Source organism: Dasypus novemcinctus, chromosome 1 (genome assembly GCF_030445035.2).
Source record: "Dasypus novemcinctus isolate mDasNov1 chromosome 1, mDasNov1.1.hap2, whole genome shotgun sequence".
NCBI classification, from domain to species: domain Eukaryota; kingdom Metazoa; phylum Chordata; class Mammalia; order Cingulata; family Dasypodidae; genus Dasypus; species Dasypus novemcinctus.
In genome coordinates, this window is record NC_080673.1 from 154,585,142 (window position 1) to 154,601,279 (window position 16,138).

At 39.2% G+C, this 16,138-nt stretch overlaps 1 protein-coding gene across 2 annotated transcripts in view; it reads left to right on the top strand.

The window, feature by feature from the left end:
* SCFD2 (sec1 family domain containing 2) overlaps positions 1-16,138 on the top strand; it is a 502,615-nt gene that overhangs the window by 12,067 nt on the left and 474,410 nt on the right. For both annotated transcript variants that reach the window (XM_004460622.3, XM_023589439.3), the window contains exon 2: positions 8,938-9,106. In XM_004460622.3, coding sequence (XP_004460679.1) covers positions 8,938-9,106 — 169 coding nt within the window. The remainder of the gene's footprint in view (positions 1-8,937; positions 9,107-16,138) is intronic.

Below are 16,138 nucleotides of genomic sequence, written 5' to 3' on the forward strand. Positions count from 1 at the left end.
GTCAACTTTGCTGAAATAAATATCACATTGTCTAATAGTTTGTTTATTTTTATTTTTAATAAGCTTTTTTTTTTTTTAGAAAAGTTTCAGTTTTACATAAAAATTTAGCAGAAAGTACAGGGAGTTCCTGTATACCCCCCTCCTACAGCAGAGTTTTCCCTATAATTAACATCTGGCATTAGTGTGGTGCATTTGTTAAAATTGATGAAACTATTGATATGCTATTATTAACTGAAGTATGTAAAACTAGATTAGGGTTTACTGTTTGTGTTATACAATTCTAAGGTTTTGACAAATGCATAATATTGTGTAGCTACCATTACGGTGTCATTGAGAGTGGTTTCACTGTTCCCCAAATACCTCGTGCCCCTCCCTGTTCATCCCTTTGCTACCAGCACCCTCCCTTCCCCAAACCCTGGCAACCACTGATCCTTTTATTGTCGATGTTTTTTGCCATTTCCAGAATATCATATATTTGGAATCACACAGTATATAACCTTTTTCAAGTGGCTTTTTCACTTATCAATATGCATTTAATGTTCCTCCATGTCTTTTTATGGCTAGACAACTCATTTCTTTTTATTGCAGAATAATATATAACTCTTTGGATATACCACTGTTAATCTGTTCACTTATTAAAGGACATTTTGGGTACTTCCTATTTTTAGCAATTATGAATAAAGTTTTTATAAATATTCATATACCAGTTTTTGTGTGGGGTTTATTTTTTTCAGTAAATATTTATTGAGTACCTACTGTGTACCAAGTACTGTTCCAGGTGCTAAGGGGGAAACAGTGATGAATAAGATAGACTAGTTGCTTTCTCTTGAAGTGGTTGATAAGCTCTCCGGGTTTAAAAAATATAGAAAGTTTGTTGTAATTGAGAAGTGAATGGCCTCTGAGGTCTTTCCCTCTAATTACAGCTTACTTTAGCTTATTTTACCATGTCTAGACCACCCAGAACCTTGTATTCCTCCAGAGTGCTTTGGACAGAGGTGATTTAAGTACATACAGCATTCTGAGGGTTGCTCTTCTAATTTGTTTCCAGGGACTATTAAAAAAGTAGACTTGATTAATGAATCCCTAAGAGGTTTGAGTCTTATTTCCTCTCCCTTTTCCTTCTTTTGAGATCAGCTAGAGTGCTTGGCTAATAGCCTTCAATTTCAGGTTGAAAAGGTGGGAGGTGGCGGTAATTCTGGGAGTTAAATTTGCTCTCTTGGTTCAGTTCTTCTGCATTTTAGCTTCATGTAAATATTTAAGTTAAATTCATTATTGAAGACTAACTCCCAGTCCAGTGAGTGATCCTTAACCCTTGGATTATGGTACAGTGGTGTTTTTATAGTTGCTTTAAAGTATGGTTTTGTTTTTAAGTGCTTAAATTTGAGACTATTAGCACTGGCTTGTATTTGAAGGCTTACTACTTTCTTAGCACTCTACATATATAAACTATAAAATAAACTTTAATTTTCCCAATGATTCTTTGAAGTATTAGAATTATCCCCATTTTACAGATGAGAAAACTGAGGCATAGAAGAGTTAAGTAACTTGCTCAAGGTTACACAGCTAGTAAGTAGAAGAGCTAGGTTTTGAACCCAAGCAATTTGTTTCAGGGACTGTGTTCGTAATAATTCCTATGTGTCAGACAGTGGAAAAACCTTGAGAACTCTGTCCTGGATAGTAGGGATGATGTTGATATGATGGTAAGGCTTGGCTATGTCTAGAAGTTAGCAGCTTCAGAGGATAATAATGCTGAAAACAGAGGTGGGGACTCTGGTGCTGTACTAGTATTCAGAAAAGTGATTTACGGCTAAATTGCTGGTTTTAGAGCCAGACCAAACTAACCTCCATCCTGGCTTAGTGACTCATTTGCTGTTTGACACTTGCTCAGCCTTTTTGGTGGTTTTCTCGTTTCTAAAGAGGGGAAAACTTTAACCTTAAATTGCTGTTGGAAGGAAAAATAATTCATTCCAAAGTATTTATTGAACATTCATTGATCTAGGCATGGCTCAAGGAACTGAGGAAGTGGCAGTGCTAAAGATGTCAAAGTTCTTAATCTTATGAAGCTGCTTAGATGTTGACTGGGGATGAATACAGTAAACAAATTACTATATAAGGTTAGGTAGTGATAAGGGCTGCAAAGAAAAATGAAGGTGAGGGTGGTGATTTTGAAATATGTCTACAAATTCTTTGTTACTTCTCCCTTCAAGAGGTGGAGCTGAAATTTCCCTCCCCTTTACCGTGGGTTAGACTTAGTGACTCCAAAAAATATAAAAAGGCTTATAAAAGAAATGATGGTGTGTAATTTTTTTACTTGTTTGTTTTTAAAGATTTATTTTATTTATCTCTTCCTACCCCCTCACTGTTTTGCACTTGCTGTGTGTGTTCGTCTTTGTTTCTTTAGGAGGCACCGGGAACTGAACCCAGGGCCTCCAATGTGGGAGGGAGGCACCTAATCACTTAAACCACATCCGTTCCCTGCTTTGTTGTGTCTCTTATGTTTTTCCTCTTGTTGCATCATCTTGTCGTGTCAGCTCGCCATACCTATCTGTTGTGCCAGCTTGCCGTCCTTCTCTTCCTCTTTAGGAGGTATTGGGAACCTCTCCTCCGTTTTGTTGTGTCCCTTTTACATTTTTTTCTCTTGTGTCTCTTGTTTTGTCATCTTGTTGTGTCAGCTTGCCATGTCTGCCTGTTGCGCCAGCTTGTTGTCTTTTTTCCCATGTGGTAGGTGGACGCCCAATTGCCTGAGCTACATCCGCTTCCCAATAGCATATAATTTCTAAGCAAATTAGAGTATGAGGTGAGATGTGCTGTAATAGGGCTAGGTGAAGAGTACCCTCTTATGGGCTGGTTATTTCACATGAGAACCATCTTAGAGAATCTTATTTTTAAAATTGGTCTCGGGAAGGGCTGGCATCAGTGTTTTTGTTTAGTTTTTTTTTTTTTTAACTGACGATATTTATTAAAATAACTGACTTAAGCATCTGCAATGGTGACTTCAACCTCTACTCCTGGCTCAATACTGACTGAAGTAATCTACTTAACAATCTCAGGAGGACTGTGCAGGTCAATGAGTCGCTTGTGATCTTCATCTGGAAATGATCCCATATCTTTGAACTTTCACCACAAGGAGTTTCTTTTGTAGTGATTCTTAGAGTCTTGGTAGGCATCTGAACCAGTCCCTTCACTTTGAGGTTCTTTTCATTTGCGCATCTAATCAAGTCAGCACACGCCTTCTCTAGAGACTTCATGTTGTGGCTGGTCAGGGTGATTCCAATACGGTGAATCGCCACCTCTGGTTCCACAGGCGTCTTTCTGGTGTCCTTAAAAGCCATGGCTGTGGCTTGGCTTCCTGACCAACTTGTTCCTTGGCGAGCATGAACAATGGTGAGTCAGGAGGACGGGGAGATGAAGCTGTGGCTCCTATAGCGACCGCAGTTTTCTCAAAAAAGAGGTGTTTTTTACTTTTAAGCTCCTCTTGTATAAAAATGCCAGATGTAAGGTTGTTTGGGGAGATCTTTCTTTCTTTTTTTTTTTTTAGAGATTTACTTATTTATTTATTTATTTATTTTCCCCTTCCCCTCCCTGTTGTTTTTGCTGTGTCCATTTGCTGTGTGATCTTCTGTATCTGTATCTATTTCTTTTTGTATTCTCTTTTTCACTTTTTCTCCTCTAGGATTCACCTGGATTTGATCCTAGGGACCTCTGATATGGAGAAAGGTTCCCTGTCAGCTGCATCACTTCAGTTCCTGGTTTCTATTGCGTTTCACCTTGACTCTCCCCTTCCTCTCTCTTGTGTTTTATCAACATCTTGCCTCATGACTCACTTACATGGGCACTGGCTCACTGCACAGGAACATTCTCTCTTCTTCTTTTTCACCAGGAGGCCCCAGGGATCGAGCCCATGTCCTCTCATATGGTAGGCAGAAACCCTATCACTTGAGCCATATCCACTTCCCTGGGAGATCTTTTTAGATCAATTTTGATTAGACCTTAGGGTGCATGAGGTTGAGATTCACAGCTTAGGATGTAGGAAGAGATGAAGAAGGAAGGTAGGCCAGGGTCAGATTCAAAAGGCCTTATATTCCATGTTCAGTGAAGAGCAATAACAGGCTTTTAGGCAGGCAAAGAGCATGTGCAGATTTCCTGTTGAAATTTCTGCTGTATAATGTGATGGGTTGATCCACTGATCAAGTGGGAACTGAGGGGTGAATCAGATTCAGATAGGGTTATTTTTGTTGTTGTTGTTTTTTAAGATTTATTTTTCTTCCCCCCTTCCTTCATTGTTTGCACTCGCTGTCTGCTCTCTGTGTCCATTTGTTGCATGCTCTCTGTCTGCTTATCTTCTTTTTAAGAAGTACTGGGAGCCTAATCTGGGGCCTCCTATGTGGTAGGCAGGCACCTAAGTGCTTGAGCCACATCTGTTTCCCTTGTTTGTTTTTTATTTGGTTAAGTTTAGTGAGGTAGAATTTATATACAGTGCAATTCATCCTTTATAGTATATAGTATATAGTTTTGCCAAACAACACAGTCAAGATATAGAACAGCTTCATCACTCCCCAAAATCTCCTCGTGCCCTTTTACACTCAGTCCTTCTCCTCCCCTTCCTCTCCAACTTTCCCTCCAGTTCCTGTGTCTTGGATCTGTTTTATGTCCCTAGAGTTTTGCCTTTTCAGAATGTCATGTAAATGCAGTCATATATTATTTAGGTAAATATTATTATATAGTCATATATTTTTTATTTTTCTTCTTTCACTTAGCATAATATTTTTGAGATTCATCGATGTCATTGCATTTATCAGTAGTTCATTCCTTTGTATTGCTGAGTACATCCAGTTGTGTAGGTATAGCATCAGTTTAATTTGTTCACCTGTTGGGCTGTATCTTTAAACTGTGTGAAGAGGAATAACATTGAGATCTATTGGTTCACCTCTAATTCACTCATCACACTGTAGAGGGTGCTGTGATTTATAACTGTCCTGCACAAGCTTCTTTGAATAACTATTCAAACTATGGACTATCTAGATAAAAAGCATAAACTTATATTTCTCATGAAATTCAGCCCTCCCATCCATCCATGGAAGACTCCGGCTTATGAACTCTTGGGTTAAAGGCAAGAAATCCTGGAGGCTAGATTGATTAGCAAATGTATTAGCTAGCCAAAGGGGTGCTGATGCAAAATACCAGAAATTGGTTTTTACAAAGGGTATTTATTTGGGGTAGAAGCTTACATTTACCAGGCCATAAAGCATGTTACTTCCCTCATCAAAGTCTTTTTGCCATGTGTTGGAGCAAGATGACTGCTACCGTCTGCCAAGAGTTCAGGCTTCCTGGGTTTCTTTCTTCCCAGGGATTGCTTCTCTTTCCTCACAACCAGACTCCTCTGTGTGCTTACTTCCTGGGGCTCCAGCTCAAGACTCCATCAAAACTCCAACTCTGTCCTTTGTCATGCCTTTTATCTGTGAGCCCCACCCACCAAGGAGTAGGGACTCAACATCCTATTGATGTGGCCCAATCAAAGCCCTAATCATAATTTAATCATGCCCAGGTAGAGACCAGTTTACAAACATCCGATATCTATTTTTGGAATTCATAACTGTATCAAACTGCTACAGGAAGCAATTGTGATATCCAGGTTCAGGAATAATATGAGTTTAAGTTAGGTAAATTATAGGAAGGAGAAAGGAGAGGAGTTGAATACTTAAATTAGAAAATAATAGAATTGGTGGCTGATAAAATGGCAAAGATTTGAGGGAAGGATATGAAGATATGCCAAGTTTTCTAGCTTGGACAATTCTCTGAATCCTTTCACTGAAATAGGGAATATAAGAGAAGAATCAGGTTGGTGACAATATAATGAATATCATCTGATACACTTATCTAACATTTCTATGTGGGAACCAATGCTTATTGAATTAACTTTATCTGTCTTGTCTTATGATCTCATACCATACTCCACACTATCCCAAAGTCCTACCTGGTGAACATCAAGCTTAAGCAGGTTTTTGACTGGTATCCTATATGCAGTTTAGTACATCCCCTGTGTCCTAGATCTGACTGATGTAAGGCAATCATAAGCTGAAAAGGTAGTGTTAGAAATAGCAGTATTAAAGGGAATCTAATAACTGACACTCCTTACCCCATGCACATTCCAAATCTGTTGAATATGAGATAAAGGTTTGCAAAAGAGGCCCAAATCATTTTATTATTTGTTAAAGAATGTGGCTTGTACCTATGGGCAAATGAGCTTCCTAATACTGAATCCCAGAGTTATAAGGTTCCTCATTCAACAGGACTGAAACTAAGCAAGTCTTTCTCCCTCTTCCCAAGGGCGGAACCTATCCTAGGAGTTGCAGAGCAGAGTTGATCCTGAAGTCTCAGGAGAAAAGTGATTGATTAAAGAAGTTGAAGCAAGTTCAGGAATGTTAAACTGATTGCTTAACAAGACATCAGGAGTCAAAGATAGGAGAAATGTAGTTAAAGTGAAACATCTGAAAGTGATGAAAGACAACACTGAGAAGACATGATAGAGAATCAGAAAGGAGCGAGCTCTTGTGAAATGTAGAGAAGGATTTTGTTGCACTTATATCTTTTGAACCGTTTGGCAGTGGGACTGAGCTCTTAAGAAGGCTCCTTGGTTCTTGTTCTCGCTTTATTCCATGTTAGTGGAGGCAAGTGAAGATGTTACATGCCTTACAGTAGTGACACTAATAATACATGTTCATGTAAAATCCACGGGGTCATACAGGAATGGTAACTTTCTAGTCCTGTTAACTAAAAAAGTTTAGCCTTCAAACAATTGGCTTAACTTAGTTAGATCTCAGATCCTGTAGTTGGAAGATATTTCAGTGTCAGTTCTACATATTCTTCCCTCTCCCTCCCCTCAGAACCTCTGGTGGCCACCACCTTTATATCAATGATACAAATTAAACTAAACCTTCTGCTCTGTAAATGAGCGTAATAATACCTACTTATCAGAATTTTTTTTTTTAAGATTTATTTATTTATTATTTCTCTCCCCTTCCCCACCCCTGCCCCAGTTGTCTGTTCTCTGTGTCTATTTGCTGCATGTTCTTCTTTGTCTGCTTCTGTTGTTGTCAGTGGCACAGGAATCTGTGTTTCTTTTTGTTGTGTCATCTTGCTGCGTCAGCTCTCCCTGTGTGCGGTGCAATTCCTGGGCAGGGTGCACTTTCTTTCACGCTGGGCGGCTCTCCTTATGGGGTGCACTCCTTGCACATGGGGCTCCCCTACGTGGGGGACACCCCTGTGTGGCAGGGCACTCCTTGCGCGCATCAGCACTGCGCATGGGCCAGCTCCACACGGGTCAAGGAGGCCCGGGGTTTGAACCGTGGACCTCCCATGTGGTAGACGGACGCCCTAACCACTGGGCCAAGTCCATCACCTACTTATCAGAATTGTTGTAAGAATTAAGTGGATAATAATACCCAGCATGGAACTTAGTATCTGGTATATCCTAAGCCCTCAATAAATAATAGCTACTGCGATGAAGATGATGATGATGAAGAAGATTCCTTGGGTTCCTGGTTTAGCCTTTCTGGCCTAGTTCTTCTGTCCCATTGCTGTAACCTGGTAACCAAGAGAGGAAAGGAGAGAAACTTAATTCATTTGAAGTAGGTGGGATCAAAACAAGTAGATGTGACAAATCCCACCCATTGTTGGAAGGATATCTTCCAAGTAATGATGGCTTTTTAGGAGATAACTTGATTCATGGAAAGAGTCATTTCCATGGTCATGGAAATCCAAGACCAACTGTGTTATTGGTCTTGGATTTTAATTTGAGCTCATTAATTCATATGCTATTAAAGGAGTTAATACATATACAGGGGAAGTGGATGTGGCTTATCTGATAGAGCATCATTTACCATACAGAGGGTCCAGGGTTCATTCCCCAGGGCCTCCTGACCCATGTGATAAGCTGGCCCATGTGCAGTACTACCGCACAAGGAGTGCCATGCCACGCAGGGGTGCCCCCGTGTAGGGGTGCCTCACGAGCAAGGAATGCGCCCCATAAGGAGAGCCGCCCCACATAAAAAAAGCACAGCCCGCCCAGGAGTGGCGCCACACACACGGAGAGCTGATGCAGCAGGATGATGCAACAAAAAAGAGACAGTTTCCCAGTGCTGCTGAATAATGCAAGCAGATGCAGAAGAACACAGCGAATGGGCACAGAGAACAGACAACTGGGGGGAAAGGGGAAGAAATAAATAAAATCTTAAAAAATATATACATATACAGCACCTAGAGCATACCTGGCATACAAAATACACTCAATAAATACTGTCATTGGAACATGTTACCTTTCATTCATTCTTTCTTTCATCCAACAAATACTTAATGAGAACCTACTAACTTGTTCCATGCTAGACATCATAGGTGCAGAGCGAATTAGATAAATAGAATTGTTTCCATTGTGAATATTAGGTTCTAGTTGAGGGAAACTCTGCTATTCATAAGCCTTACCTTCTTGGTCAGATCTGTAAGCCCTTCTGGGTCTTAGTGTCTTCATCAGTAAAATGAAGAAATTATTTTCAGCTCTAAAATTTGTGCATAGTATCATCCTATGACACTTTTTACCTTGCAAACTATATGTTGATCGTTTATTAATTTATTAAGCAAAACTTACTGATACCCACCATATGTAGGCCCCGTACCACATGCTGGGAATATTTGAGGTAACCCAGGTAGACATGGTACTTTCCATCATGGAGCATTGAGGCCAACATATGAGGCACATGTTCAGTAGGTAACTGAGTGTGATCAGTGTTAAAAAGGGCAAAATAGTAAGCTTATGTTATTGATGTGTGTAATAGAAACAAAAATTTGTTATTTTTTTTGTATAGAAGGGACATTCTAAAACAGTTATCCAGCTTTTTTTCCCTCCCATTTTGTGAGCTTTTATTTTTTTGTCTGTGTCAACAGGTGCAGTTGGACATCATGGAGACAACTTAGTAGAGAAGATAATTTCAGTGCTTCCCCAGCTTCCAGGCCACACAAACGATGTGATGGTTAATATGGTGGAACTCACTGCACTCCAGACTAAAGAGGAGAATCATAATATGATTGCACCAGGCTGTCTCGCACAATCTAAGTAAGTGATGTAGTTTTTTTTCTCCCACCTTTCTCCCTCTTTCCCTTTCTTTCTCTTCTAGACTGAGTGTTCCTGCAGAACAGGAACAATGAAGAGTTGCTCTAGTTGAAAAATACATCGTGGATAGATTTATTTAAAAAGGCATTTTAAAAATTTTGAAATAACTATATCCATTAAATGTAATAATAATATGGCATTTCCTTTGCCGGTAATTACTTTAGAATTGAACAGGTGACAAGAGGGTAAGACTTCTTAGGCTTCTTCATCAAGTTTCCCTGCTTCTGAAAATGACTCAAGAAAGAGATTCATCTTCCTCAAACCTCCAAACACTATCCATTAACTTCCAGGATTCTGACGTAAGTCCTCAAACTGCTACAGCCATTTTGCACATATCTAGAAGTTGATGCTAACATGTGGGAGGTGGGCTGACCAAGGTACAGCTGTGGGTGCCTTCATGTGCTGTGTCTGGACATCAAATTATGTAGGAGGATATATTTCCTTATTTGTGTCATCCAAATTGATTGCTATTTTCTATTACTTGCAACCAAAAACATCCTATCAGATACATTTTCTTTCTTTTTTTTTTTTTAAAGATTTATTTCATATATTTCTCTCCCCTTCTACCCCATTGTCTGCTCTCTGTGTCCATTTGCTGTTCTTCTGCATCTGCTTGCATTGTCAGGCAGCACTGGGAAACTGTGTCTCTTTTTTGTTGTGTCAGCTCTCCATGTGTGCGGCACCACTCCTGGGTGGGCTGCGCTTTTTTCACATGGGGTGGCTCTCCTTGAGGGGCACACTCATTGTGCGTGGGGCACCCCTATATGGGGGTGCCTCTGCGTGGCATGGCACTCCTTGCACATGGCAACACTGTGCATGGGTCGGCTCACCACACGGGTCAGGGGGCCCTGGGTATTGAACCCTGGACCCCCCATTTGGTAGGTGGATGCTCTATCAGTTGAGCCACGTCTGCTTCCCTACAGATACATTTTCTATACCTCATTCTTTCATCTGTAAAATGAAGACATTAGTCTAAATGACTTCTTTTTTTTAAAATATATTTTTTAAAAGATACTTAGATTATACAAAATGTTACACAGAAAAATATAAGTGATTCGCATATGCCCTACTCCCCACACCATATACTCTTCCCCACATTAACTTCTTTCATTAGTGTGGTACATTCATTGCAATTGATAAGCACATTTGGAGCATTGCCACTAAGCATGGATTATAGTTTACAATGTAGTTTACACTCTTTCCCACTCAATTCTGTAAGTTATGGCAGAATATATAATGACTTGTATCTGTTGTTGCAGTATCATTCAGGACAATTCCAAGTCCCGAAAATTCCCCCTATTATACCTCTTTTTCCCTCTCCCAACCTTCAGCACCTCTAATGACCACTGTCTCTGCATCAATGATATCATTTCTTCCATTGCTGGAATCACAATAAATCTATAGTAAAATACCAGTAAATCCACTCTAGTCCATATTTTATTCCCCAATCCTGAGGATTCTGGGATGGTGATGTCCACTCCACCTGAAATTGAGAGGGGGCCTCAATCCCATATGGCTGATGGATGGGACTCTCTCTTGCTTGCAGTTGTAGACTCAGTTCCTTGGTATAGTGGTTGTCCATCCTCATCTACTTGTTAGTTGTCCTGGGTGAGTCCAATGAACTGGAGAGTAGGTATTGCAACTCCACTGAGGCTCAGGGCCTAGCTGGCCCATGGACAACCCAGAGATTCAAGTCTCCTGGATATACACCAACCCCCGTGCCAACTATAGATTTAATAAAAGGAACAGAAGAGGCATGTGTAGAGAAGTCACAACTGTGTCCAACTCTGTCACACTTGGGAGCACTTAAATGACTTCTAATACTCTTCTTGGGTTTAAAATTAAAATTACTCTAAATTGAGGTCCTGCTGTGACTCAGATCTCTTTAAGTTCAGTTATATGGCTTTTGTTCCCTGTGGGTATCCTTTTCTTATTAGACTATGAGTGAGTGTTATCATAGAAAATGAACTTTGCATACCATCAAAGATGAGAGTGTGGTCATAAATTTCAAAGTCTTTGATGAGTTCTAGAAGTATCTGAGTAAAGAAGAAAGCTTTAGTGAGAGCATAGTTGGTGAAATAATGAGACTGTGAGGTTGTAGAAGATATAGAGATATGTGGTGAGAAAATTATAAGCAAATAAAGGTCTAAACCAATAATTGAGGGAAAATGGTACTTTCTTTACAATTGCTTGGGAGCCTAAGAGAATTGTGCTGAGTAATTCCTCTGCAAGAGAGAAATTGAAATAAGTCACATATACTGTATTTCCATCAAAATAGCAAAAACAGTTACTACTGCATCCACAACGCTCACACACATCTTAATGAGATATGAGGATAAAATTAAGATGCAAAACAGATGGTGTTTGGCAACAAATGATGTGCCGAACAATGGCATAATCTTCAAAAAGCATGTGACATACATAAGCAAAATTTTGATAATTTTGATAATTAAAATTTATTGCTAATATAGTGTTTATAAATGGCTGTTTGTAATCATAGCAATTGAAGTCACTGCCAATGCAAATGAGAAATTGAGAACTAAAATATATTATAATATGGCTTTCCAGTCCCTGTCCGTGAATCCCTCGGTTAGGTGGAGTATTTTAGACAAGCAGGCTCTCCAAGTGCTGTGTTGGATTTACCCTTTCCACTCATGTTAGTGGGCCTGCTCTCTTGGCCCAAGAAGAGTCTTCATTCCAGACCTCATCTTCCATGGTTCTGCCCTTGAAGTGATTTTCCTTCAATTTGTTCCTTCTTAGTCTCTTTTAGTCCAGGCTACCAGTGTTTCCTTTTGTAAAGATGATGCAAAACACTTGTCAGTTTTGTATGTAGTTTATAGGGATCCAATCCATCAGACTAAAGAATTTTCCTCAGATCCTTCCTGGATAACTGCATCTCTAATCCTAACTTGCCGTGAAATGGCTGACTGGATCCATGTTCACTTAAACCCTCACATGGAGCACTATTCTCTGGGCACTAACTTTTCAGAAGCTCAGAATTTTCCAGACTATCAGTATCTGATTTCTTTGTGCCCAAGAGTTCAGTTCTCAGCAGATCCCTTTCCTCTTGAATTTTACTATAAACTTCAAGGGAAAAAATCAGGCTGCACTTTGCACTCTTAGCTTAGAACTCTCCTCTGTTAAATATATATATATAAAGTTCATTACTCCCAAGTTCTTTCCATCTGACATCATAACTCAATTTTGTCAAGTTCCCTGTTACTTTCAAACAGGGATCTCCTTTTCTCCTGTTTCCAACAATACATTCATCATATTCTTCTAAGGCTTCATTGGAAATAACTTTTAGCATCCTGTATTTCTAACTACAGTCCCTTCAAAGAAATATAGGTCTTTTCTATCAAGTGCTTCACTTCTTCCAACCCAACCTCTACCCATTACCCAATTCCAAAGCCATTTCCACATTTTTGGTATTTGCAATAGCAGCACCCCATGCTCCTGACACCAAAATCTACTTTAGTTTCCTAGGCTGCTGACGCAAATACCATGAAATGGGTTGGCTTAAACAATGGGAATTTAGTAACTTACAGATTTGAGGATAAAAAAAAAAAGTCCAAATCAAAGCATCATCAAGGTGATGCTTTTTTCCAAAAGAGCAGAGTTCTGAAAAGAACTCTGAAATTCCTAAAGAATAGAATTTTTCATATTATACTTCCCCTCAAATGTGCCTTATTGTCTTGGTCAGGGAGAAGGAAGAAAGGTAATCTAGAGTGCCTGAATTTTAACAAGGATTGTCCTAGGTATTTTCTAATACATTATTTCACTTAATTCTCAGAAAAGCTTTAAATAGGTGGTAAATTTTCTTTTGTTTCTTTCTTTCTTTCTTTTTTTTTTTTCAGGTCAAGAGAAAGAGACTTAACTAACTTGCCCTAAGTGATACTTTGCCTAAGTGATTGAATTAGGTCTTACAATTTTTTTTTGTTATTATACCCCCCTGGACTGTCTGGCATTTAATAACTTGAATGCATGTAGAAATAAAGAAATGAATTCAGAAACTGTGGTTATTCTGGTTTGTAAAAAGCAGTATTTTTAAGTCCAGCATTGTTATTAGTTTTTATTTTGGGTGTGGGACTAGTTTTTAACCTAGACCATCACACAATGGCATAAATAGAATAAATTTTATAGATAATGGAAATATAGAAGTGATTTCAGCTTAAAAAATGATAAGCCATTTTTTTTAACTTTCTCACATGATAACAGTATATATTAAGTTATTAGCTTAACTGTCCAAGTCAAACATTATTAAATCACCTCTAAGTAGTGATAGATTTTTCTCCTTGTTCTTGGTTTCCAAATACCAATTAATTGTTACTATTGAGACAATAATATTTTCAGAGGGAAGAAAGGTAATTTTATTAAAAAGTTGAATCATAAGTACTTTGATTTTAAATTTACCTACAGAGACAATTCTTGGATATCTTGAATATAACCATCAAGCAGCCGTGTGGTAAGCACTGACTAGTGGAGTGCCAGTGTAAATGGCAGGGTGTACCCTCCTGTAGCAGTGTTCCAGTCTTGCTGTTGGTAGAGGCTGTGGCTCTTTCCTCTTCCCCACTCAGTCCCTTCAAAAATGACACTTTTTGTTCCTTCCAAAAACATTTGAAACTGGGTAAGAGAAAGGCTTACCACTTCTTAGTACACAGCTTGCAATATTTAACCCTATTGAGGAATTGTTCTCTTTAAAATCTTGGATAAGTTACAGGTGTAGAAAACTGAATTAATGGATAATTTACAGATGGTATGGTGAAATAAAGCAGGATTGTTTTCTGAAAATAAAGGGATAATAATGTTTACTAAGAAAAATTTAAATAATTTAATGTGCCAGAACATTTAAAATTCTATATCATGATAAAGAATTATGTTTTGGTACTAACAGAAAAAAAAAAATCTAAAATGTTTCAGAGTTATTTTTTTAATGCATGGAAAGAATGTTTGAAGGTAGAAATACTAGCTCAGTAACTGCTGGCATATTGCAACTTTGTCATGGTGGTGTTAGTTAAGGAATGTACTTGCAGATCCTAGGATCTTTTTCATATTGAAAAATTTTAAATGGTTTGTGGTCTCTGTTGTGAGAAGCCTAACTCTGGGTCATTGTGGCTTTTGAATCCATAATTTAAAGGAAACTGTGTCTCCTTTAAAGAAAGCCAAGAACCCTCTGAAGTTAGCTAAAATGAAAAAAGGGCAAGGAAAAGACGCATTATACTTGAATGACGAGTAAGGGATTGCAGTTCTTCCTTAGGTTAATGTTCACTGTCAAGTAAAAGTCAATAACAAGTATAAACTCCTGGTATGTTAACCACCAATGGTCTTTATTGGGGTGCTTCTAAACCTATGTTATATAGACCAGAGTGTATTCAAAAGCATGCCAGGATTATCTCACAGCTTTGGTGATAGCTTCTTTCTCTAACACCTGTGGGTGTTTTTGTCCAAAAGGTCTTTTCTTTTACCTATGCCTGCTTGTACCAGTGCTACTCTGGCATAATGACTCATAGTGGGGTGGCTGGGATCAACAGGCTAGAGGTAGGTGTCCTTCTAGCAAAGTTGGAAAGAGAGTAAAATAAAGAACTAAGAGGATGGGAAGTGGATGTAGCTCAAGTGATTGGGCTTCCATCTACCATATGGGAGGACCCAGGTTTGATCCCCAGGGCCTCCTGGTAAAAGGTGTGCTAGGCCTGCGCAATGAGCCAGGCAGCAAGATGATGATGCAACAAAATGATGCAGAAGGATGATGTATGCAGCAAGATGATGATGCAACGAAAGAGAGACATGGGATGGACAAGGCAAGATGCGACAGAAACCAGGAACTGAGGTGACGTAAGCCTCAGGGTACCTCTCTCCCACATCAGAGGTCCCCAGGATTGATCCTGGTGAAGCCTACAGGAGAAAAATGAGAAGAGAAGACAAAGGAAATAGACACAGAAAATCACACAGCAAATGAACACAGTAAAAACAGCAGGGTGGGAAGACGGAGGGGGAGGGAGGAAAAAAAAAGAACTAAGAGGATGATCTCAAGGCAGGTGAGGTCTGAAATCAAGGAAATCTGGGCAAAACATCATGGATAGAAATATGGAAGTAAGCCCTCCAAACATGCAAATGTGTGCTGCAATTTATTCAAGAAATATTATTTGCCTACTGTGTGCCAGGCACATAATGATGAAGACAAGTCTTTTTGCCTTCATGGAGGAAATGCATTCTAATGGAGGAGACAGACAACAAATAGATAAACAAGTGAATATATAATAAAATGTCAAGTGGGGATGAAAAAAATAAAGCAAGGCAAAGGCATCAAGTGTGGCTAGGGATTTTCAATGAGGAGAGTATGGGGGAGTTAAAAAAAAAATGGCCTTTTACAGGAGATGTCTGTAGCAGTTTGATATTATTGATGAATTCCAAAAAGAAATATTGGATTGTGTTTGTAAACTGATCTTTTCCTCTGGGCATATTAGATTATATTGGATTCATCGGTTTACTTGATTAAGTAATTATATAAACCTCTTGTGCCAGTAGGGCGCTGAGTCCCCACCCTTTAGTGGGTGGGGACTCACAGATAAAAGGCATGGCAAAGGACAGAGTTGGGGGTTCTTAATGTTGGAGTTTTGATGTTGGATTTTGATGCTGAAACTGGAGCCTTGGGAAGCAGGGAACCCTGAACTGTGAGAGAAGCAAGACGATGGAAGGTAGGAACCCAAGGAGCCTGAACCCTCACAGATGTCAGCAGCCATCTTGCTCCAACACGTGAAAATAGACTTTGGTGAGGGAAATAACTTATGCCTTATGGCCTGGTATCTGTAAGCTTCTACCCCAAATAAATACCATTTATAAAAACCTATCCATTCCTGGTATTTTCCATCAGCAACCCTTTGACTGACTAATGCAATGTCTTTCAAGCAGAAACCTCAGTGAAATAATTTGCTAACCTTGTAGGTATATTGGGCCAAGGACATTCCAATCTAAGGA